Source organism: Sprattus sprattus (genome assembly GCF_963457725.1).
Source record: "Sprattus sprattus genome assembly, chromosome: 7".
NCBI lineage: Eukaryota > Metazoa > Chordata > Actinopteri > Clupeiformes > Clupeidae > Sprattus > Sprattus sprattus.
This window is the reverse complement of record NC_137926.1, coordinates 8,771,217-8,793,219: the sequence shown is the minus strand read 5'-3', so window position 1 is coordinate 8,793,219 and position 22,003 is coordinate 8,771,217. Positions and strand designations below refer to the sequence as shown.

General features: G+C 48.8%; 1 protein-coding gene across 1 annotated transcript in view; it reads left to right on the top strand.

Annotated features, from left to right (window-relative positions):
* The window catches only part of nup93 (nucleoporin 93), a 33,930-nt gene extending 13,201 nt beyond the window's left edge, over window positions 1-20,729 (top strand). Inside the window, exons 4-22 of the mRNA XM_080841704.1 lie at window positions 5,621-5,683; window positions 7,950-8,078; window positions 10,648-10,722; window positions 11,499-11,591; window positions 11,937-12,076; window positions 12,724-12,856; window positions 13,074-13,231; window positions 14,150-14,315; window positions 14,581-14,674; window positions 15,527-15,718; window positions 16,319-16,445; window positions 17,256-17,328; window positions 17,511-17,555; window positions 17,873-17,989; window positions 18,685-18,803; window positions 19,113-19,230; window positions 19,367-19,450; window positions 19,749-19,877; window positions 20,433-20,729. Coding sequence (XP_080697830.1) covers window positions 5,621-5,683; window positions 7,950-8,078; window positions 10,648-10,722; window positions 11,499-11,591; window positions 11,937-12,076; window positions 12,724-12,856; window positions 13,074-13,231; window positions 14,150-14,315; window positions 14,581-14,674; window positions 15,527-15,718; window positions 16,319-16,445; window positions 17,256-17,328; window positions 17,511-17,555; window positions 17,873-17,989; window positions 18,685-18,803; window positions 19,113-19,230; window positions 19,367-19,450; window positions 19,749-19,877; window positions 20,433-20,543 — 2,166 coding nt within the window. The 3' untranslated portion in view covers window positions 20,544-20,729. The remainder of the gene's footprint in view (window positions 1-5,620; window positions 5,684-7,949; window positions 8,079-10,647; window positions 10,723-11,498; window positions 11,592-11,936; window positions 12,077-12,723; window positions 12,857-13,073; window positions 13,232-14,149; window positions 14,316-14,580; window positions 14,675-15,526; window positions 15,719-16,318; window positions 16,446-17,255; window positions 17,329-17,510; window positions 17,556-17,872; window positions 17,990-18,684; window positions 18,804-19,112; window positions 19,231-19,366; window positions 19,451-19,748; window positions 19,878-20,432) is intronic.
* The last annotated feature ends 1,274 nt before the right edge of the window (window positions 20,730-22,003 follow it).

Below are 22,003 nucleotides of genomic sequence, written 5' to 3'. Positions count from 1 at the left end.
AGACAGAGCGTGCCTCTTATTAACTAAACATGATCCTTAAGAGGATTATTAGCCCACTTTCTGGACAGGATGTCGGAAGCCATCAAGAGGGGTGGGGAGGAGAGGGGGCCGAGGGAGGGAGAAAAAAAATCCATTACCATAATTGCATTGCGCTTGGGGAGGGAGAAAGAAAGTGAGGGAAAGAGGGAAGGATGCAGAGAGATGTATAAAAAAGGAAGAAAACGAGTGGGACCGAGAGAGTAGAATGGCAGGGAGGCTGGAGAGGAGGGGTAAAGGGGGAGGGGGTGGCTGATGGAGAGGGAGAAAGAGAGAGGGAGAGAGAGAGAGGGAGGGAGAGCGAGAGCAGCAGACAGCGGAGGTTGAATAATCGCCGCCTCCTCTGCTCTCCTCCCCCCCCCCCCCTCCCCATCTCTCCATCTCCCCTCCCCCGTCTCAGAGCTGAGTTGGTACATTCCGGCTCCCACAATAAAAGCGGCTCCCAGTCAGCCCTCCTTGTGGCACATATGAGTTCTGAGTTCAGACCACTCGGCCGCCTCCGAGGTGGCAGCAGCAGGAGCAGGCGGCGGGCAGCGGTGCCAGGGCAGGGCCCCCCCCCTTCGTTTAGCACTGCGGGTCAGACGGCTCCCCAGAATGGTGCCGACCCAGCCCTGCGGACCCCCAGTGCTCTAGCTGGGGGTGGCACAGTGGGGCGCGGGCGCGGGGGCGGTGGCGGCGGCGGCGACGAAGGCTCTGAGACCGGTCTACCTGCGCCCAACCCCTCCCCCTCCCCCACTCCTCTCTCTGCCAGGTTGAGACACAGCACGAGTGAGTATTGCTGCCACATACATGCATGCCTGTCTATACACACGCCCCACGCACACGCACACACACACACACACACACACACACACACAGACAAGCATGCATGATGGCTGATCACAGACTGCTCAGTAAGGCATTGGAGTACTTTCGGTTTAGTGTGTCAATGTGTGTGTGTCTGTGTGTGTGTGTGTGTGTGTCTGTGTGCGGGTTTGGGGCGGGGGGGGGGGTGGGGGGGGTTGATTGTCATGTATGAATATTTCGCACACACACACACATGCACACGCACACACAGGAAGTGAAGAGGTTAAGGGTGGGGTTCTTTTTTTCTTTTCTGGCTTCATTGTTTGAAGTGAAATGGACAGAGAGGGAGGGATGGAGAGTGAAAGAAAGAAAGAAAGAAAGAGAGAGAGAAAGAAATAGTAAGAGACTCTGGTCTCGGTAGAGGTCAGCCTTGCCTCATTTTAACTGGACCAGGGAGCATCTCAGGCGAAGGTAAATCAGGAACACTGCCTGCCTGCATGACGGTGGGGGGGGGTTGTTTCACATGAGTGCATCGTACGGGTACAAATCTATATGTTCATATGTATGTATATGTGCTATTTAAACTGAATTGTGTATGTATGAACCAAATGTAACCTGGAATAGGTATTATTTGGTCATTTTGAGTGACCGCAGTGCGCGCCGCTTCTTGTGAATTTCACGAGAAGAAATTCAATGGGGAAGTAGGTGTGATGTTAATCTGTAATCACGGCCAAAAAAAAGCCGTGTCGACTGAGGTTTCTGTTTCTTGGAATGTATGGTGTAACGAGCTCTTGTGTAAGACATGTATGATGTGTGACACAGGCATGTGCGGAGATGCACGTCTGCTCAGTGCTCACAGGCTCAGGGGTTCCGCAGACGACGAGGGGTAGTTGAAGAGGGGGAACCCCTCGAATGCCTTCTTTTATAGAACTGTAAATTCTGCTGTATAGATTTAACTATGGGGAATACGAGGAGAAGAAATGTGGCTGAACGTTTTGGAAAAAAAGGGGGGAACCATCTGGCTATGTGGGTTACGGGTCATTTCCCTCTCACCTGCGAAGAGGTTTCATGTCTGCACATTCGCTCAGACCGCACTTAAGGTCTTCATTCAGGCTCTGTTTGTTGTATTTAATTGTAAAAAATCAGAAAAATTATTTTCGCCTACTGAGCGTACAATGGCGGTTTATGACCGGCCCTTTACATGAGTGCGGGGCGGAATGCGTCACTCGCCCCATCCTTGCCCTGGCATGACCACAGTCGAGGGGGGGGGGGAGAGACGCAGGTATCCAGGAGTCCTCCTCTTCTCCGTCCCCCGTCTCCGTGCCTTTTCTTCTCGAGCACACGTGAAGCACCTCTTCAGGGGTCTGACCTGAGCTCCGCCGGTTAAAAATAGCTCCATTGTACGCTCCTGGGGTGCAAACTGGGTTGAACCTGTTCTGGTGAGGACGGGGAGATGGGGAGGTGGGGCGCCTGATCGGCCTGAGGGGGGCGCTCCTCTCCCTCTTTCTTTCCATCTCTCTCTCTCTATCTCTCGTTCCTTCTCTCGCTCTCACTCTCCTTTTCTCCCCCCCCTCTCTCTCTCTCTCCCTCTCTCTGTCACCCCCTCTGTCTCCCTTTTTCTCTCTCTCTCTCTCTATCTCTCTCTCACTCTGTCACTCTGCCTCAGACGCTCGGGATGTGAAAGGGTGCAGTGACTGAGCAAGAAACGAGAAGAAAGCGATGGAGACGAGAGACATTTAAAACATTTAAGATGAAAGGAGCGCCTGAATGTTCTCATTTGCATCAGAGAACCTATTCCTTTGTCAGAAATGAAAGAAATCGTCGTCATATATAGCATGTAGAAAAGGCAGCCCTTGAATCAGGCCCACATGACTGCACCCACATGACACACAAACCCACGCACACACACACACACACACACACACACACACACACACACACACACACACACACTCGCTCTACCCCCACCCGCAGGCTCGCTTGCTCCACAGGCTACGGTTTTGTTCACACTTGTCATTTAGGCGCCTGGGTTCCCGCGGAAGTAATAAATCCATCCCTCATTTGCAGCTGTCAATCAAAGTTTGATGGGGGAGCGTGGGCTGGAGAGGAAGAGGAGACTGCAGATGTGGCGATGGTTTCAGGCAGGGTGGGGGAGGGGGGGAGGAGGGGAGGCTAAGAGGAAGACACAAGGCTTTGGGGGTTGAGCGGGTTTCTGTGGGGGGGGGGTGGTGGGAGGGGTATGGGGTTTGTAGTTGACAGTGCTCTCGTCTGACCTGGAGATGACAGTCACTCGGGGGGGGGGAAGGGAGAGGGCATGGGGAGTAGGATGACGAGGTTGGGTAAAGAGCATCGTCTTCATCACATCCCATCATTCCAGCCCACCATGATGAAGGCTGAGGAAGGAAGGGTGTGGCGCAAAGATAGTAGTAACATCAAACACACACAGGCACACACACACATGGACACACACACACACAGGCAATACAACCACACAATATGCTCCCTCACAAAGACACACACACACACACATATCCGCATACACACACGTACACACGCACACACGCACGAACACACACACAGGGGATGTAAAGGGAATGACAGGCGGTAGAGTCTTGGGCATCAGCTGACTGACATCTGTTCCGTACTGGTGTACCTCTTTTTGGTAACTCTGGTTCACTGGGTCATTTAACCACTCTTGCTTTCTTTGCTTTTTTTTTTCGTAACGTTTCGTATCGCAGATTTGCGTCGTCATCCTCAGCCCCACCCAAAAAGATTTGTGCGTCTTTTTTCTTCTTCTTTCTTTCTTTCGCTCTCTTTCACTTTATCTGCACCTTCCCTTTTTTTTTTCTCCACTCACTCTCGCTTTCTCTCCTGTCATCCTCTCTTGTTCTCTCTCTCTCGCGCGCGCTCGCTTCACATTTTGTTCTGTCCTTCACTCTTTCTTCACTCGCTGCTATCTATTTTCGTTCATTTCTATCTCCCCTCCATCACGTTCTCCCTCGTTCATTTATTCTCTCGCTTTCTTTCTCTCGTTCAATCGTGTTCTCACTCGCTTTTCTGCCTCGCTCTCCACTCCGTCTTCACCACTCTCTCGCCAAGGCGTCCCCCACCCCCACTCTGATACGGCTGCCAGTGCCTCTCCCAACCCCCAGACAGTTTGCAGTATGCCTGCCTGCGTGACTGTGTGTGTGTGTGTGTGTGTGTGTGTGGATACGGCTGTGTGCGTACATGCGTGTGTGTGTGCGTGTGTGTGTGCATATGTGCATGAATGTGTGTCCAAGCGTGTTTGCATGCATGTGTGTATTTGCGTGCTTGCGTATGCATGTACGTGTGTGTCTGTGTGTGTGTGTGTGTGTGTGTGTACGTTACTGCCCACGGCCCTGCCTACATGCAGGGAAGCAATATGAGTAAATGGATGTGTGTGCAAATGTACTCGTGTACATGTGTGTGTGCGCCATCAGTCACAAGTCAATGACACAGCATCTTTTCCCATTAGTCCAACACAATTAAGTTGCAGTAGAGGTGTGAACTCAAATGACCTTATAATGCTGTGAAGTTGTATAAATTCATATACTCGGGTCTCTGAATTATATGTTCATTCGGCCGTCTTTTAAAACACGTAAAAGTGGAGCCCTGCGCCCGCGGTGTCTTTGTTCGCTCAAAAGCGAGGCCGGTTCTCCGCCGACGCCCCACATTTCCAGCTGATTTGAATCTGCACGCCGAGCGGCACTGAAGAAGCACACAAACACACTCTCTCTCACACACACACACACACACACACACACACACACACACACACACACACAACTCTGGAGCCGCCTGGCCCTGCAGCGGCGAAACACTAGATGGAAAAAGATGAGCAGCAAGCTGAAAAAGCGTTATATAGGGCGTGTCCATGAGACGCCTCAAAGCCTCCCGGCTTCATTAAGCTCTTTTACAGAAGGACCTGGTGTCTAGAAACGGCTTTTACATTTTTACACACACTCACAAACAGAAAGAGTCATCTTGGAATCCGTCGTTTATTTCGTTGCCCCAATATTTATCGGTGTATTTATTTATCTGATCTCTGGAACATTCCAGAAGACGTGAGACGCACATAGGAGGCAGATTGGGCCGTTGCGCATAGCTGCGCCCATTTCAGCTCGCGTTAGATGCCTGAGAGGAATAATGTTCAACGTACATTTTTAGCTGTGCTGGTGATAATGATAGTGATTCTCCACTGATTGCCTGTGGTGCTAGCAGCCAGAAAGCAAGAAAGTGGGACGGACGGACGGAGGGAGGGAGGGAGGGAGGGAGGGAGGGAGGGAGGGAAGAGTGTGAGAGAGAGAGAGAGATGGATGGAGAGGGGGAGGCAGGCAGGAAAAGAGAAGTAGATAAGTAAGAAATTGAAAAAGAGAGAAAGAAAGAAAAATTGTGGGGCACAGAGGGAAAGAGTGATAGAGGAAGAGAGAGAGAGAGAGAGAGAGAGAGAGAGAGAGAGAGACGGGGAGGAGGGAGAGAGAGATAGAGAGACAGGGAGAGAGAGATAGAGGAAGGGAGAGAGAGACAGGGGGAGGGGGAGAGAGAGACAGGGGGAGGGAGGGACAGACGGGGGGATGGAGGGAGCGGAAGAGAGAGACAGAGAAAGAGACGGGTAGGGAAGGAGAGAGAGAGATAGATAGAGGAAGAGAGAGACAGAGAGAGAGAAAGAGAGACAGAGCGACAGGAGGAGGGAGGGAGAGGGAGAAGGCTCTTCGGGCACTGGAGTGGAAAGTAGGCTGCAGCGAGTCCTAACCCCCGGCCATGTTTCTCCTCACAGGGCTTCCTGAAGAACGAGAGGGACAATGCCCTGCTCTCTGCCATCGAAGAGTCCCGCCGCAGGGTGAGTGGAAGTCCATCCCTCCTCATTCATCCTTCCCTCCTTCAATCCTTTCTTCCCTTCATTCTTTCCTTCCCTTCTCCTGTCCATACATCCATCCTTCCCTTCATTCTTTCCTTCTCTGCTCCTGTCTATACATCAATCCATTCTCTCCCTCTTTTTGTCTTCTTCTGCTTGCCCATCCATCCATACATCCATCCTTCCCTTCATTCTTTCCTTCTCTGCTCCTGTCCATACATCAATCCATTCTCTCCCTCTTTTTTTCTTCTTCTGCTTGCCCATCCATCCATCCACCCATCCATCGTTCTGTTTTTTTCCTTTCCTTTTCTCCTTTTTTTCCCTATCCTATCCAGTCTCTTGAAGTCCCTTTGCCCCACCCTGTTTATTCACATGACCTCCTCGTTCCCCTCCAGTGAGCCATAGCCTGGCCACACAACCTCCCAACACACACACACACACACACACACACACACACACACACACAAAATCTTCCCCAGTTTATAAGAAATGGACAGAGATAGATAAAGGAGGTGAGGGAATAGCCAGACCCCCCCGCCCCCCACCCACCCCCAGGTCAATAGCCATTATGGGTCTATTCCTCTCATCAGGGGTACCGAAATAGAAAGTACTCACCTGTTATCTGTGGCCTGTGCTGGAGGTCAATACCTCTCTCATTCCTCTCCTGTGCTCTCCTCTCCCCTCTCGTAGTCCTCATTACAGCCCACAGAACCCCAGCTAATGTCCTTCTCCACTCGCTGTTTCCTGACCCTGTTACACACACACACACACACACACACACACACACTCTCACACACACTCACTCATACTGTTCACATGCAATTTCATACACCACACACTCATACACAAGGTGATTAGACACACTCACACCATTCCTACACATAGAACCACTGCACTGCTGATGTGCCCCACCCCACCCAGATAAAGTGATCAACCCGAACCATTCGAAACCATTCGAAATGGGATAATACAATTTTCCTGGTCCGGCCTTGATAACCGCACCCTGGAAAATTGCTCCGGGGGGGGGGAAACAGAAAGGAGAAAAAAAAAGGCAGGAACGGGTATTGCAAGGCGCCATTTTCCCCACTAAATGAATTGAGAGTGCGCATACCCACTCCCCTGATAAGGGCCGAGTGCGTTTACCATGACAAAAGGAAAGTGTTGGAGGCTGTAATTGTCTTAGGCATGTGGAGGACCGTACTGGACCCTGTGAACCCAGCCCTTCAGTGCACCTCCGCACGTTGCCTCTTCTGCCTCACGCTTGCCCCGATTGGCTCACCTTGGGCTAATATTAGCCCTCTCCAGTCCCCCGCCGAAATCATTTCTTTTTCTTCCGCTGCAGTTTTGAGCCCATTTAATTAGGCACACGTGCAATTATCGCAAGGCAATCCACAGGGACGGCGAAAAATAGACAGAGGCCTATAGATTTAATCAGGTTGTTGGCTAAATCTGTAGCAGCCGTGGCTACAGACCCACTTACGACACACGCCACCACGTTCCTTACCCACCTTTAGTCACACACACACACACGCACACACACGGCTTAGCTTCACAGGACTAGACCCACTTTAAGACCTTGCATGCCCATGAAGTTGCTCTCCACGCATACTACTTGGCTGGAGAGCATTTGTTTGTGTGTGTGTGTGTGTGTGTGTGTGTGTGTGTGTGTGTGTGTGTGTGTGTGATTGTGTGTATCTTCAGTGCTTAGACCCATATCCTAACACACTAACAGCACTCACACCAACACGTTTAGCTATTTTTAATGTGTCACATGTTCTGTAACCTATTTATTCAGTGGGGGGTTTGAAGTCTCTTTCCTCCACTGTTCTTGCCATCTCTTTTTTTTTGGTCTCATTCTCTCTCTGCCTCTCTCACTACATCCCTCTCTCTACCTCTCTCACTACATCCCTCTCTCTCTACATTCCTCTCTCACTACATCCCTCTCTCCTTCTTTATTTTAATTCCTCTGCATCTTTTCTCCTCCTTTATCTCTCCCCCTCCCCTTGTCCATATCTGTCATCTATCTTTCTTTCTCCCTCTCTCTTGCTCTCTTTCTCTGTCCCTTCCTCCTCACTCTCTTTCTCCCCTTCCATTTCTCGCCCTTTCTACTTCCCCCCTCTCTCTCGCCCCTTCTCTTTCTCTCCGCTTTTCCCCTCTCTCTCCCCCTTCTCTCTCTCGACCCTCCTCCTCACTCTTTCGCTCCACTTCTCCCTCCTCTCTCTCTCTCTCTCTCTCTCTCTCTCTCTCTCAGACGTTCCTGCTTGCGGAGGAGTACCACCGGGAGTCTATGCTGGTTCAGTGGGAGCAGGTGAAGCAGAGAGTTCTACACACCCTGCTGGGGGCTGAGGAGGATGCGCTGGACTTCAGCCAGGACGTGGAGGTCTGGGCCACACACATACACACACACTCTCACACACTCTCACACACACACACACACACACACACACACACACACACACACACACGGTTATATACATGTTGTAGATACACACACACATTGCCAAACGCACATATAATACACTCATATGCACACGCACACACACGTCCAAACACTCATACACTACACTTGTAGAAACATGCAGCTACACATAACACACCACACACACACACACACACACAAACACACACACACACACACACACACATCCTCTCATGTAAATATAGCTCACAGTGTTTCTCCACTCCTGACCCTACTCCTTCAGTAGCTTTACTCCAGCATACATGCATGGATAACTTGAGCATGAAAGCAGAAATGCTCCACGGGAAAGAAGACATGGCATGCGCATTTCACAAGCCCAGCGCATGGCGTTTTAATAATACATCTACAAACTGCCTACTCCACTTCAGTGTCCCACTGCTCGGGTAACCACTCTCCTCTACAACCACTCTCCTCTACAACCCCAGTTTATCTGCCGACATTCGGCCAATTGGCGGTCAGTGTAGATTGGGGGTGTTTTAGACCCCATGCACACGACACAAGTGTTTTGAGAATGACATTTTGCCAATGCGATTTCAAAAAGATTTCCATCCATTTGACAACATTTCGCAAACTCGTCCGCATCCACACAGATGTGGTTAAAAAGCTGTTGGTAGCTAGGTCGTTTAAAATCACAGTTTGTGTACATCCTATGCTGCAAGTTATAACTAGAGAGAAAATATTATCAAAGCAATGTAACTACAAGACAATTTGAATATAAGTATAAGATTATTTTTTTTTAAATTCACAACTGAATTAGTTTTGGCTGACATACATTTTCAAAAGAAGTGATGTACTCTGATTGAGATTGCTAGTATTTAGCATACTTTGTTAGTGGGTTCATCGATAAAGAAGACAAGTGCGAGAGGTGAGTAATTTCCTGGATAACGCTTTATTATGAAAGTATGTAGAGAGTACATTTTGATACAAGCTAAGGCAAGTCAGACTTTGACGCGACAAAGACCCAAACGGTGACCGTTAACGCTAAACTAACACAGGGAGCTACACATGCATCAAATAGCAATACACAGAGGAAATTATATGATTAGATAGCAAGAGGGAGACATGAGCTACATTCTAATTTAAAACAATTTCACAGAATTAACACTTTCAGTTCAACGCGCATAGCATGCAGGGAGCTCCCAAAAGTCTTCACTAACCCCTGCATTATACAATATCAAACAAACCCAGGAAAGGTTTTGACTGCCTGTGATTCCGGTTGATTACATCGTCATCCTGGTGGAAATAGAACAAATTGTCTTTTAACCTTGATGTGTCTGACCCTCCTAAATAGATTTTCTATTCATTGCCACTGAGTATTTAGTGGAGGCGTTGGAGGGCGGCGTTCAGATTGAAGTTTCTCAGTGAATGAAACGTGATTGGATAATTTGGGGGCAGTGTCGTTAAAGTGACGCTGAAAGGGAATTTATACCTGCTGTTCCCCTCCTTGCGCACAATGATTCACGTCAAAAATGACACCATTTCCGCTGGCGCTTCATACGCTTTGGTACGGGTTTTATTTTTATAATGCTTTTAAAAGTATTTTAAACGTCTGAGAGTTTTCAGGCCGCGAAAATGTAATTGCGGTGAGGACGCAAGGCAAAGATAACGAAAACTCAGTTTTCACCGTTGTCGTGTGGATGGGCCTTTAATTATTAAGTATCAGTTACACGTTCCTTGTGTGACCTGCTGTTCACTGCGCAATTCAGGAGCAGTACACACACACACATACACACACACACATACACACACACACACACACACACACACACACACACACTGCAAATTCTGCGCTGTCCTCTTCTCCCGCTTTTGAAAGCCATAAAATACGGGGAGAGTTATGCTCCATCCACCTTTTTCCCCACAAATACATTTATAGATGACTCCTCTTTGTGAGATTGTGTATAAGCACACACATATACACACTTGTGTGTGTTTGAGAGGGTGTTAATGTGCTCAGTGTATTGTGTCACACTCTATGGCTTTGCAAATACAGGTTGCATTACCCCTTACCCGGTCCCGCCCCTCAGTTAAACCCATTCAATGGCTCTGTCAGTGTTTGCCCCTGCACTGAATGCCCATTTAGGGTGTGTGTGTGTGTGTGTGTGTGTGTGTGTGTGTGTGTGTGTGTGTTTACACTAGTGGAAAGTGTGCGCTCATGCACAGTCCCCATTCTTCACAGTAGATTTTATGCTACATTGGCCATTGCATTTGAATTGCTCTAGCAGCATGGATTAAAGAGATAAAGAGTGAGTGTGAGATTGTGTGTGTGTGCGCCACCCCATTCTCTTTACTTCTCTCTTTCACACACACACACACACACACACGTATATACACATACAAACATAAAATGATACACACTCTCATAAATACAAATAAGCCTGTCGGTGTTGTTATAGTATCCCCTGTGAAGAGTTAGTGGAAATGTGAATTACAGTGAAGCCATGCTTACCAGGCACCCTCTGTGTTGCAGCCCAGCTTCGTCAGCGATGGGGGGGCTCCAGGACGCAGTGCGCTGGATAGTGTGGAAGTGGCCTATGCCAGACAGGTGAGTTTTCACTGCTAGAAAACTACGTTTCCCATGAACATTAGCGTCTGGAAATGTACTGCTCTGTGATAAGTTATGAATGATTTCTGTCCTTAAAACATGTATTATGCAAGTTTTTATTACACAAAAAAACTCCTGAATAAATGAAGATCACACATACCCAGCACGTGTCTATTTACTAGTCTTACAAATAACTAACCAAGTGCAACAAAAAGCTAAATAACCTGTGCCCTGATAAATGTTGACCAGTTGGTGGTGTAATTGGGTTGAGTATGTGCCAGGCACATATCGATCAAAGCCATTGATCGTCTGGCAGAGAGCATGCTGGGATATTTCCGCCTCATCGAGAGTGAGCTTGTTTCCCGTATCACCTCGTCCTCTGGCTTTTTTTTCCTCCTCTCGTCTTATTTTTTTAATTTCCAGTAGCCATGTGCAGGCACATTGCGTGTGGCGTCGTCTTCCTGATCTTCATGCTCTTTTTCGACGACATCTTTAACTTGCTCGTCGTCATGGCTGTGTTTTTCATCTTCCATCGTTATACCTCGTAGTCCTCGTAGCCCCAGTGGAGGGGGAGAGTGGCAAACGGCATTGGGGGTTGGGTTGAGCCGAGTTGCCCTATTTGCCCTTTCCCTCTCCCCCCCACCATCCCTGGGGCCCTGCAGCTGCCGATCAATCTGCCCCCCCCCCCCCCCCGAGCCCCATGCTCCTTTATCCCCATATCCCACCCCTCTCCCTCTGTGCCCTGCACTCATCCCATTGCCCCCTGTTGCCCTCAGATCTACGCCTTTAATGAGAAGATCATCAGCGCCCACGTGCAGCCCAACCTGGGGGACCTGTGCGCCTCTGTGGCCGACAGCCTGGAGGACAAGGTGAGAGACCCTCAGCGCCAGGGCAGCAGGGCAGGGCAGTAGAGATGGGAGGCTCAGAAACGTAACGCAAAGTCAACGCACTTTAGTTTAAAAGCTAATCCAGAGACGGCCAAACGGGAGGGAATTTATGTTGAACTTGTTAGTGCTGATTTTATGTTTATTTATGTATTTATTTGAAATATATAATATCATTATGGTCTCGTTTCTATTCGGTTTGCATCATCCCTCACTGATTTTTCAGAAATAAACTGCTATGCTATATTTGTTTGTGTGTGTGTGTGTGTGCACGGAAATACATGCATATTCTTTCTAATGTTGTGTTCCTGTGATTTTGTGTGTATCTAGAACATGTCGGACATGTGGCTGATGGTGAAGCAGATGACCGACGTGCTGCTGGTCCCGGCCAAGGACACGCTGAAGAGCCGCACAGCAGTGGACATGCAGATGGCCTTCGTCCGCCAGGCACTACAGTTCCTGGAGAACAGGTGGGGCATAGGGAGATAATGGGGCTGAAACAGAGTTAGCGTTAGCAACAAGCATATGAACAGTGTCATTTATTACAGATGCACGAAGAGTAGATTGTGCTCTTTAGAATAAATGCTGTCTTAAAATGTAGTTCCACAGCTCCATAATCTGTGAAACACTCGGGCACAAATGTAATTTCTTGTAAATACTCCGGTAGTTGTCATTCTGAACATGTGAAGTTTGTGTTTTTTGCGTCAGATCTGATTGGAATCCTATTGTATTTTTCTGAACAAAACAGGCGTTATATCTCATAACCTGCGTATTAGGGTGTGATGTATGTTGAAATATGCAGGAAGTTGGTCTTATTAGATCTGCTGCTCATATTCCCTTTCTCGCTCTCCCTCTCTCTCGCGGGCTCCCACACTCTCTTCTCTCTCGCTCTCCCTCCCTCCCTCTCTTCTCCCTATCGCTCTCCCTCCCTCCCTTCCCCTCCTCTCTCTCTCGCTCGCTCACTCTCCCTCTCCTCTCTCTCTCGCTCTCCCTCCCTTCCTCCCTCTCTTCTCTCTCTTGCTCGCTCACTCTCCCTCTCTCCTTCCGTCTCCTCTCCCTCCTTCTCCTCTCCCTCTCTCCTCTCCCTCTTGCCCTCCCTCTCCCCTCTCTCTGTCAGCTATAAGAACTACACCATGGTGACGGTGTTCGGGAACCTTCACCAGGCCCAGCTGGGGGGCGTGCCCGGCACCTATCAGCTCGTACGCAGCTTCCTCAACATCAAACTACCAGGGCCTATGCCAGGCATGCAGGTATGTAATACACACACACACACACACACACACACACACACACACACACACACACACACACACACACACACACACACACACACACACACACACACACATGCTGACTTTTTTATTAATTTATAACACCGAAAGTCACAGACTATGTTCCTGCTTGTGTTTATCTGTGCCGTCATTTGCTTACGCGTGTGTGTGTGTGTGTGTGTGTGTGTGTGTGCAGGACGGTGAAGTGGAGGGCCACCCAGTGTGGGCTCTGATCTACTACTGCCTGCGGTGCGGGGACCTGAATGCAGCCATGCAGGTGGTGAACAGAGCCCAGCATCAGCTAGGGGACTTCAAGACCTGGTTCCAGGAGTACATGAACAGCCCAGACGGCCGGTAAGGCCCGACCCTCACAACCACCACCAGCAGTACTGTAGGGTTCACAACCACACCAGCAGTACTGTAGGGTTCACAACCACACCAGCAGTACTGTAGGGTTCACAACCACACCAGCAGTACTGTAGGGTTCACAACCACACCAGCAGTACTGTAGGGTTCACAACCACACCAGCAGTACTGTAGGGTTCACAACCACACCAGCAGTACTGTAGGGTTCACAACCACACCAGCAGTACTGTAGGGTTCACAACCACACCAGCAGTACTGTAGGGTTCACAACCACACCAGCAGTACTGTAGGGTTCACAACCACACCAGCAGTACTGTAGGGTTCATTCATGCTATGCCCTCTTGCTTCCTCTTCGCCTAGATGCCTGACAATCTGTCCTTTGTTCTCTCTCTCCATCTCGCTCTCTCTCGCTCCGCTGTCTCTCACGTCATTGTCCCACTCAACATACTGTGTCCCTTACCCTCCTATCGGCACCATTTCCTTCTCCATCCCTTTCTATCTCCTTTTTGTTTTTCTTATACTGTCTCTCTCTCGCTCCCTCTCCTGCTCTCTCTCTCCTCTCTCTCTCTCTCTCTCTCTCTCTCTCTCTCTCTCTCTCTCTCTCTCTCCATCTCTCTCTCTCTCTTTCTTTCTTTTTCTCTCTTTCTCCCTCTCCTGCTCTCTCTCTTTTTCTCTCTCCCTTTCTCCCTCTCCTGCTCTCCCTCTCCCTCTGTCTTTCTCTCTCTCTCTTCCTGTCTCTCTCCTGCTCTCTCCCTCTCTCTCTTTCTCTCTCCTGCTCTCTCCCTCTCTCTCTTTCTCTCTCTCTCTCTCCCTCTCCTGCTTTCTCTCTCTCCTGCTCTCTCTCTCTCTCTTTCTCTCTCTCCCTCTCTCTCTCTCTCTCTCTCTCTCTCCCCTCCCCCTCTCTAGTCTGGCTCCAGCCACCGAGAACAAGCTGCGACTGCATTACCGACGGGTGCTGCGGAACAGCGCCGACCCCTACAAGCGCGCCGTCTACTGCCTCATCGGCAAGTGCGACATCGCCGACAACCACGGAGAAGTGGCCGACAAGACGGAAGACTACCTGTGGCTCAAGGTGAGCAGAGAGACGCTCAAGCGCAGGCTTATTTCTGGCACCCTCTGACGAGGTTATGCTGTTGTGTCAAGCAGGGTGGAAGTGAACGGGTTTAACCTGAGGTGACATTTATCTTCACTTCCACGCTCCCAATTCAGCTCAAATGAAATTGACCTAGGATTAGGATGTGTGTGTGTGTTTGTGTGTGTGTGTGTCGCTCTTGTGTTAATTTGAAGTGAAGAGATTTAACCTGAGGTGACATCATGTCTATCCTCCTCGTCCGCAGCTGAACCAGGTGTGCTTTGATGACGACGGCAGCAGCTCCCCGCAGGACCGCCTGACCCTGGCCCAGCTTCAGAAGCAGCTCCTGGAAGACTATGGTGTGTGTGTGTGTCTCTGTGTGTGTGTGTGTGTGTGTGTGTGCGCGTGTGTGTGTGTGTGGAGGGACTAAGGGGAGCCCAGATGCAGCACTGAAGGAATTAATGCTGGCTTGACAGTGAGGCTTAATCGTCATCCGCCACCACCAGCTCCCGAAAGCGAGATAGTGGGGGAGCAGGCAGGCAGGCAGGCAGAGAGAGAGCCCTGCTGTGTCCTCCTCAAATCTGTCAGCCTTAGATAAGTCTGAATACCAGCGTGCACTCACTCTCGCAGCTTAAGCCCACCGCTTGTTTTAAGAAAAAAAAAGAGGGAGGAGAGAAAGATGAGAGAGAGGGAGAGAGAGAGAGAGAACAGGTACCAGGCGTCTTCTTTTCTCACCTGAGTGGTGAGTCATTCTCTTATCTGTGCCTCTGCTTTTAACATTACAAGGCGCTCTGCGTGTGCTCACTGATAAAGAGAAAGAGGGAGAGAGAAAAGAAAAAGCAGACCCTTTCTGTAGAGTAGCTGAGCCATTCACTTTTTATGCAAAGTCACAGGTCTTTTTCTCTCGCTTTTAAGTCTCGAGTCATTTAAAAAAAACCCACCTTGAAAGGAGAGGATTATTCAAAGCAGCCCCGTCTAATCACCTCCTAGTCAGAGGAATCCATTTTCTGCACACATCCCCATTACCCTGCTGTAGAGTGTAGTGAGTTTAATGGCTTTGCTCTGGAGAAGCATTCATTAGCGCTCTTAATATGCACATTTTCCAACCGTCTAAGCTCTTTCCTGGTTCTCTTTTTCTACCCTCTTGCTCTCTGACCATGCGTGCCTGACCGACCTTTTACCTTTGACCTCTCCCCCTCTGCTCTTTTCAGGCGAGTCCCACTTCTCGGCGAGCCAGCAGCCGTTCCTCTACTTCCAGGTGCTCTTCCTGACGGCCCAGTTCGAGGCGGCCGTGGCCTTCCTGTTCCGGGTGGAGAGGCTGCGGAGTCACGCCGTGCACGTGGCCCTGGTGCTGTACGAGCTCCGGCTCCTGCTCAAGTCATCCGGACAGACCGCCCAGCTGTGTGAGTAGAACAGGGGAGGGAGCGGATGAGGAGGAGGGAGAGGTGGCAAATTATTCTAGTTGTAATTTCAGCCGTGCACGTGGCCCTGGTGCTCTATGAACTCCGGCTCCTGCTCAAGTCATCCAGACAGAGCGCCCAGCTGTGTGAGATACAGGGAGGAAATGGAGAGAATAATGATGATGATGAGGGTGGAGGTGATGATGGTGATGAACGTTAGCACAAAGCTAAAGTAAGATGATGGCCCCTAACATCTGGGCTCAGTAGTCTCCACCAGCTGTTCAGGGTTGAAGGATGCCACTACCTACTCCTTCTGCCTTTTAAAAGACTGCTAACCATATTGCTAACCTTTTATCAGATAGTGGGATTTTTAGCAGAGATGCATGTGTCCATTGTGTCGTGTGTGAAATGTGAGTGTGTGTGTGTGTGTGTGTGTGTTTGTAATGGCTGTTTTGGTGTGTCATATGTTTGTAATGGGTGATCTGGGGTTTGCATGTGTGTGTGTGTGTGTGTGTGTGTGTGTGTGTGTGTGTTTGTAATGGGTGATCTGGTGTGTGTGTGTGTGTGTGTGTTTGTAATGGGTGTTTGGTGTGTGTGCTGCAGTGAGCCAGGAGCCTGGAGACCCTCACATGGTGCGGCGGCTCAACTTCATCAGACTGCTGATGCTCTACACGCGCAAGTTTGAGTCCACTGACCCCAGAGAGGCACTGCAGTACTTCTACTTCTTAAGGTGGGACACACACACACACACACACACACACACACACACACACACACACACACACACACACATACCATATAAAGATAGATATAGATGTAGAAATGTATATGCAAAGATCTACAGTTTCACATAGGGGCACCGGTAGTGCCAGACGTGCCTCAGTCTACTTTCGACAGTGATATGAAAAGTGAGCCAGGCAGACGTATATATTTGTACATGCATACTTCCAAAACGCCATGTGCAAGGTTGTGCCCAGTAGTGAATTGCAGTACATTTGACTCTCTCCGGCAAGATGGGCATAAGAGACACACACACACACACACACACACACACACACACACACACGCGCTCCTGCTCTCTGCTCTTGCTCTCTGCTCTTGAGTGTTATCAGGCACAGAAGGGTGTTAGATCTGAAAGGGCTGTTTCTTAAGAGACACTTTGAGGCTTAAATGGAGAGTCTAGCAGGGATAAAACAGTGTCAGGCAGGCGCGGGGATGGGGGGCCTTCGTGAATTACTTAGGAGAGCCGGAAAATGTCATATGAATAATGCAAGCAGCTTTCACACATTGTGTGTGTGTGTGTGTGTGTGTGTGTGTGTGTTTGGCTCTTTTTTTGGAAGCCGTTTGGCTTTTTCTTTAAAGCCGTTTTACGATGGTTCCTGTAGCTCTTGGGTGTGGGTGACTTGGGCTTTTGAGTGATTAGGGGCGCGTGCGTGTGTGTGTGTGTGCGTGCGTGCGTGCGTGTGTGTGTGTGTGTGTGTGTCCCAGGGAACCGTTCTGAGAAGCAACTCATGCATGTCTTTGTCTAATCTACTCACAGGAACGAGAAGGACAGCCAAGGAGAGAACATGTTCATGCGCTGCGTCAGTGAACTGGTCATCGAGAGTCGAGAGGTGTGTGTGTGTGTGTGTGTGTGTGTGTGTGCGTGTGTACCCGCCTGTGTGGCATACTTCTGTGTGTGTGTGTTTAAATGTGCAGGGAATGGCGTGTTCACATTACCGGTAGAGTCTTTGTGTGACTCTGATTACCATAACCCCCTAACGGTGCTGTGTGTGTCCCTCTCATTCATCAACAGTTCGACATGCTCCTGGGAAGACTGGAAAAAGATGGCAGCCGAAAGGTGGGCCCTTTGTGCTTCTCGTCTGTATTATCTGGCCGGCACAACTGGCACAATGTTTTCACTGATTTTCCGCCTCATGAAATACAAAAGCTCTCCACAACTTGTCCCCTTCCTTCCTCCATTCTATTCATTATTGTGCTCAGTCATTGTTGCAGCAGATAAAAAAAAAAAAAAACTCCACTGCTGATAAATGCTTTTGTCTGAGAGAGTTCCAAGGCGCATAGTGTTCCATTGTTTCCAATCAACTCTCGGAACATTAGAACACCCATTAGTATTCCAAAGTCGTCTTCAAACAGCTGTTTGTGTCTGTTCTGCAGCCGGGGGTGATTGACAAGTTTGCCGGAGACACGCGTGCCATCATCACCAAGGTGGCCTCGGAGGCGGAGAACAAGGGCCTGTTTGAAGAAGCCGTCAAGCTCCACGAGCTGGCAAAGGTAAAGGAGGAGGAGGAGGAGGTGGGGTGGGGGGTGGGCGGAACCGTAGGCTGGTGATGGGTGTGGTTCTCACGACCACGGAGGAAGTGCCAGGATCGACCATGGTCTCCGCAGTGCAGTACACTCACGCTGGCACCGTTCTGCAGTCGACTAAATCAGATGAAACTAGAGATGGATAGAGGCAGGAGAGAGAGAGAGAGAGAGAGGTCAGATGCAATATTCACAAAGGGTTTTATTTTACGACTTCTTTTATAACTTAAATGTCTTTAAAATATCCTACCTTGCAGTTTCTTATTCAGATATTCCTTTTCAAAAGAATTGTGGAAAGGAAGGGCCTGACCTCATTTCCACAGATTATGTTTCATGAACATGCTTGAGTATTAAACTCATCACGGCCTGTGATTGGGAATGAGACCTTATATCAGTCATGTTTCGAAGTTCGAAAGTTAATATATATTAAATGATGTTACACTTCTGATAAAAACGGTCCTAGCCAAAATCCGGTTTCTAATGTTCACTTATCTATGAAATGTCCCTCTACGGTCTGTAGAGATATAATTCCACTGTCACACACCAGCAGGTTGGATTGTGCTCGCCATGCTATAACATGCATCAAGTGTGATTATGGCAGAGCCATTTTGAAAACGTTGTATTAGATCCCCCAGATCTCCCATTTTGCAATTTTTTTTTTGCAGAATCCAGACAAAGTTCTGGAGCTGATTAACCGGCTCCTGAGTCCGGTCGTGGCCCAGATCAGCGCCCCGCAGTCCAATAAGGAGCGTCTGAGGAACATGGCCGTGGCCATCGCAGAACGGTGAGCAGCGTCTTTCAAACCCGTAGTCCTTGCTTCATCAGTTGACCACTTTATTTGCACTCAATCCATAATTGGCTAATTATCACAGAAGTCCATCTTGTGGCCACATTAGTTTACATTACAGCTAGTAACGTGTAACAGTATGTACTGTAGCCATTATTTGCTGGTCCATTTCAATCGTTTATTAATCTATATTGAATTTAAGACTGCTGATAGTGTGATTGATCATTTGAAATGAATGCTCATTGTGTGTGTGTGTGTGTGTGTGTGTGTGTGTGTGTGTGTGTGTGTGTGTGTGTGATGGCTCAGGTATCGGACCAGTGGTGTGTCGGGGGAAAAGTCAGTGGACAGCACCTTCTACCTCCTGTTGGACCTCATCACCTTTTTTGACGAGTACCACGCCGGCCATATTGACCAGGCCTACGACGTAAGCCCACCAACACCGTCCCAGCCGCAATGAAATGAGTCTCCTGAGCGTCTTTTCAGAGTAGTGATGTTTATCTCTCCATCTCTCAATCTCCCTCTCTCCTCTCTCTCTCTCTCTTTCTCTCTCTCTCTCTCAGATCATCGAGAGGTTGAAGCTGGTTCCCCTCAGCCAAGACAGCGTGGAGGAGAGGATAGCAGCATTCCGCAACTTCAGCGACGAGGTCTGTTTCACTAGGCTTACTCTCCTTCTTTTGGCAAACTCCTTTAATCCAATGTGACCTAGGACTCCGAGATTACATGAAGTATGTAATGTTTTTTGGGCGTTTGCCGTAGGATACGCCATGCGGGAATTGGCTTTCTCCGCCACTAGTGTTTGCCACGTTAGCCTCTGCCATCTGTCCTTGCACTGAAACCTGCCCCGTTATCCGATCCTCCCATGGATAACAATGAGTGCTTTATATAACTCCAGCATCTACTTATTGTGGCTCACCGTCGTTGTTGTTGTTTTTCTGCTTGCAGGTGCGGCACAATTTGTCCGAAGTCCTTCTGGCCACCATGAACATCCTGTACACGCAGTACAAGCGCTTAAAGGGGGCAACAGCGGGCACCCCTGGCAGGCCACATCGCCCCCTGGAGGACAGAGACTCGGTAAGTGTGTGTGTGTGTGTGTGTGTGTGTGTGTGTGTGTGTGTGTGTGTGTGTGTGTGTGTGTGTGTGTGTGTGTGTGTGTGTGTGTGTGCCAGGAGTTGATTGGCAACCATCCATATTTAAGCAACTTTTTAATTATCTAGAGTAGATTGTTATGCGCAGTAATTAGTGCTTAATGCAGTTGAGGATAAAACTGCCTTAACAAAATGCATCTATCATAAAGAAATGCATGCATGCATTTGGAATTAGATCAAATAATGAAACAAACCTTAACCATCAGCCGCAGTTAATTAGGGCACAAATTAGGTAGCCATGTAATATATTAGATTGAGTTGTTTCTAGTTTGTTTGATTGAGTGGTCAGTAGGACCATCTTATGTATGCATTTTTAGTGAAGGGGAAATAATCCCGACAATATTATTTATAATTGTATAAAAATAATGTCAACAACTGGAGAAATATCCCATGATGACTGCCATGTTGAATTCTCTGTATTAGGAGCAAGTTCTAACAAGGTTCTTGGTGCTTTGTTCTTTTGGTTCTCTTGTGTCTGCAGCAACTGCGTAGTCAGGCTAGGGCCCTCATCACGTTCGCCGGTATGATCCCATACCGCATGGCGGGAGACACCAACGCCCGACTGGTCCAGATGGAGGTTCTGATGAACTGAGCCCATCCCACTCCAGAACACACACACACACACACACACACACACACACACACACACACACACATACAGACACACACAGACACACACACACTGCAGCAATTCAGTTACTACGCTTTTCCAGAGTTTTCTACCATCATCACCCCCCCACACATCCATCATGTTGACTGTTGCCCCCCCCCTCCAGCCTTTCCCATTGGTTGAGTTTGTTCATATTCCCTTTGCTACCTCCCCCCACCCCATTGTTTTTCTTTGTTTGTGTGTATTTTTTCATAATTTGAATAAATAAAGAACAACTATCAGTTTGGTTCTGTTTCTGTTCGTTTTCATCATAAATCCATTTTATGGATACATTTTCCCCCCTTTTTGTTCTGTCAGTTTTTCGTTTTTTAATGAGAGTTTATGCACCTCACTTCAGACAAAAGGCAGCCCGCTTATGTAAAAATGCATATTTCCAGGCTAGAGAGACTATGCCTCTCCTACTGTTGCAGAAAACGGACATGTTTTTCCTTCAGTAATGTTTGTAAAGTCATTGGTTATGAATTTCCCCCACCTGCCACTGGCTGCCTTGTCTCAGCGAGTGGAAGCGAGTACATTGTTCTTTCTTAAGTTGTTCTCTGTGATGTTCGTTCCGTTTCGTTTCTAGCTAACTCCCTCCTGACTTGGCCACCAGGGGAGTCCACTCTGTCCCTGTAGAGATGCTGGCGGCTCGTACATTTGGATTGAGGGATCGAAGTTGGTGATTTACAGGCACCAGGTCGAGATTTTGAGAGAGCCTCTAAGTTTGGAACTGCAATCCGAATGCAGCACTAATTGTAAAAGATTCAAATCTAACTGGCTGAAGCGTTTCAGAAAGGTCTTGTTCTGCATGTCATACTATGCAGTCCATTGCCTATCTGTAACCTTGTTTTGCTTGCCCCTCATCTCTACTTAAGAGGCTGACCCAGGCGATATCTTGCATTGCACAAGCGATCTAAATCCCATTGCAAGTGCTGGCTTTTTGTCACTCCATTTCACCATTAATGGAACTTGCAAAACTTAATGGACCATTTAAAAGCAGTGAAATATAGGTCTACTGTTGAATTGCCAGCAATCAACAAAAGTTTATTCTAATTTCCTCTCTGCCCGAGCTTAATGAAGTTCTCTAGATGGAACTGCAGTAGGGAGGTGTCTCAGTGTGACTGAGATCCCCCCGGCAGATGGTGCGATCCGGGGGGAAGATGCCCGCGGAGCCCACAGATGGAGGCATTGGCTCTGCCACTTTGCCTTGCTGCAACGGCGTCCTCGCCCCCTGCCGCACCCTCTCCTAAATGCAAACACACTAAGCCTGGCTGGTTTTGCATTTCTGACAGAAAGCAGCTGGTGTAAGAGGATGGGTATCACCACTTGAGGTGCTCCTCACCCACCCTGCCCCACCTGTTGGGTTTCTAGCACCATCACCAGTCTGAGGATGGAGTCTGTAG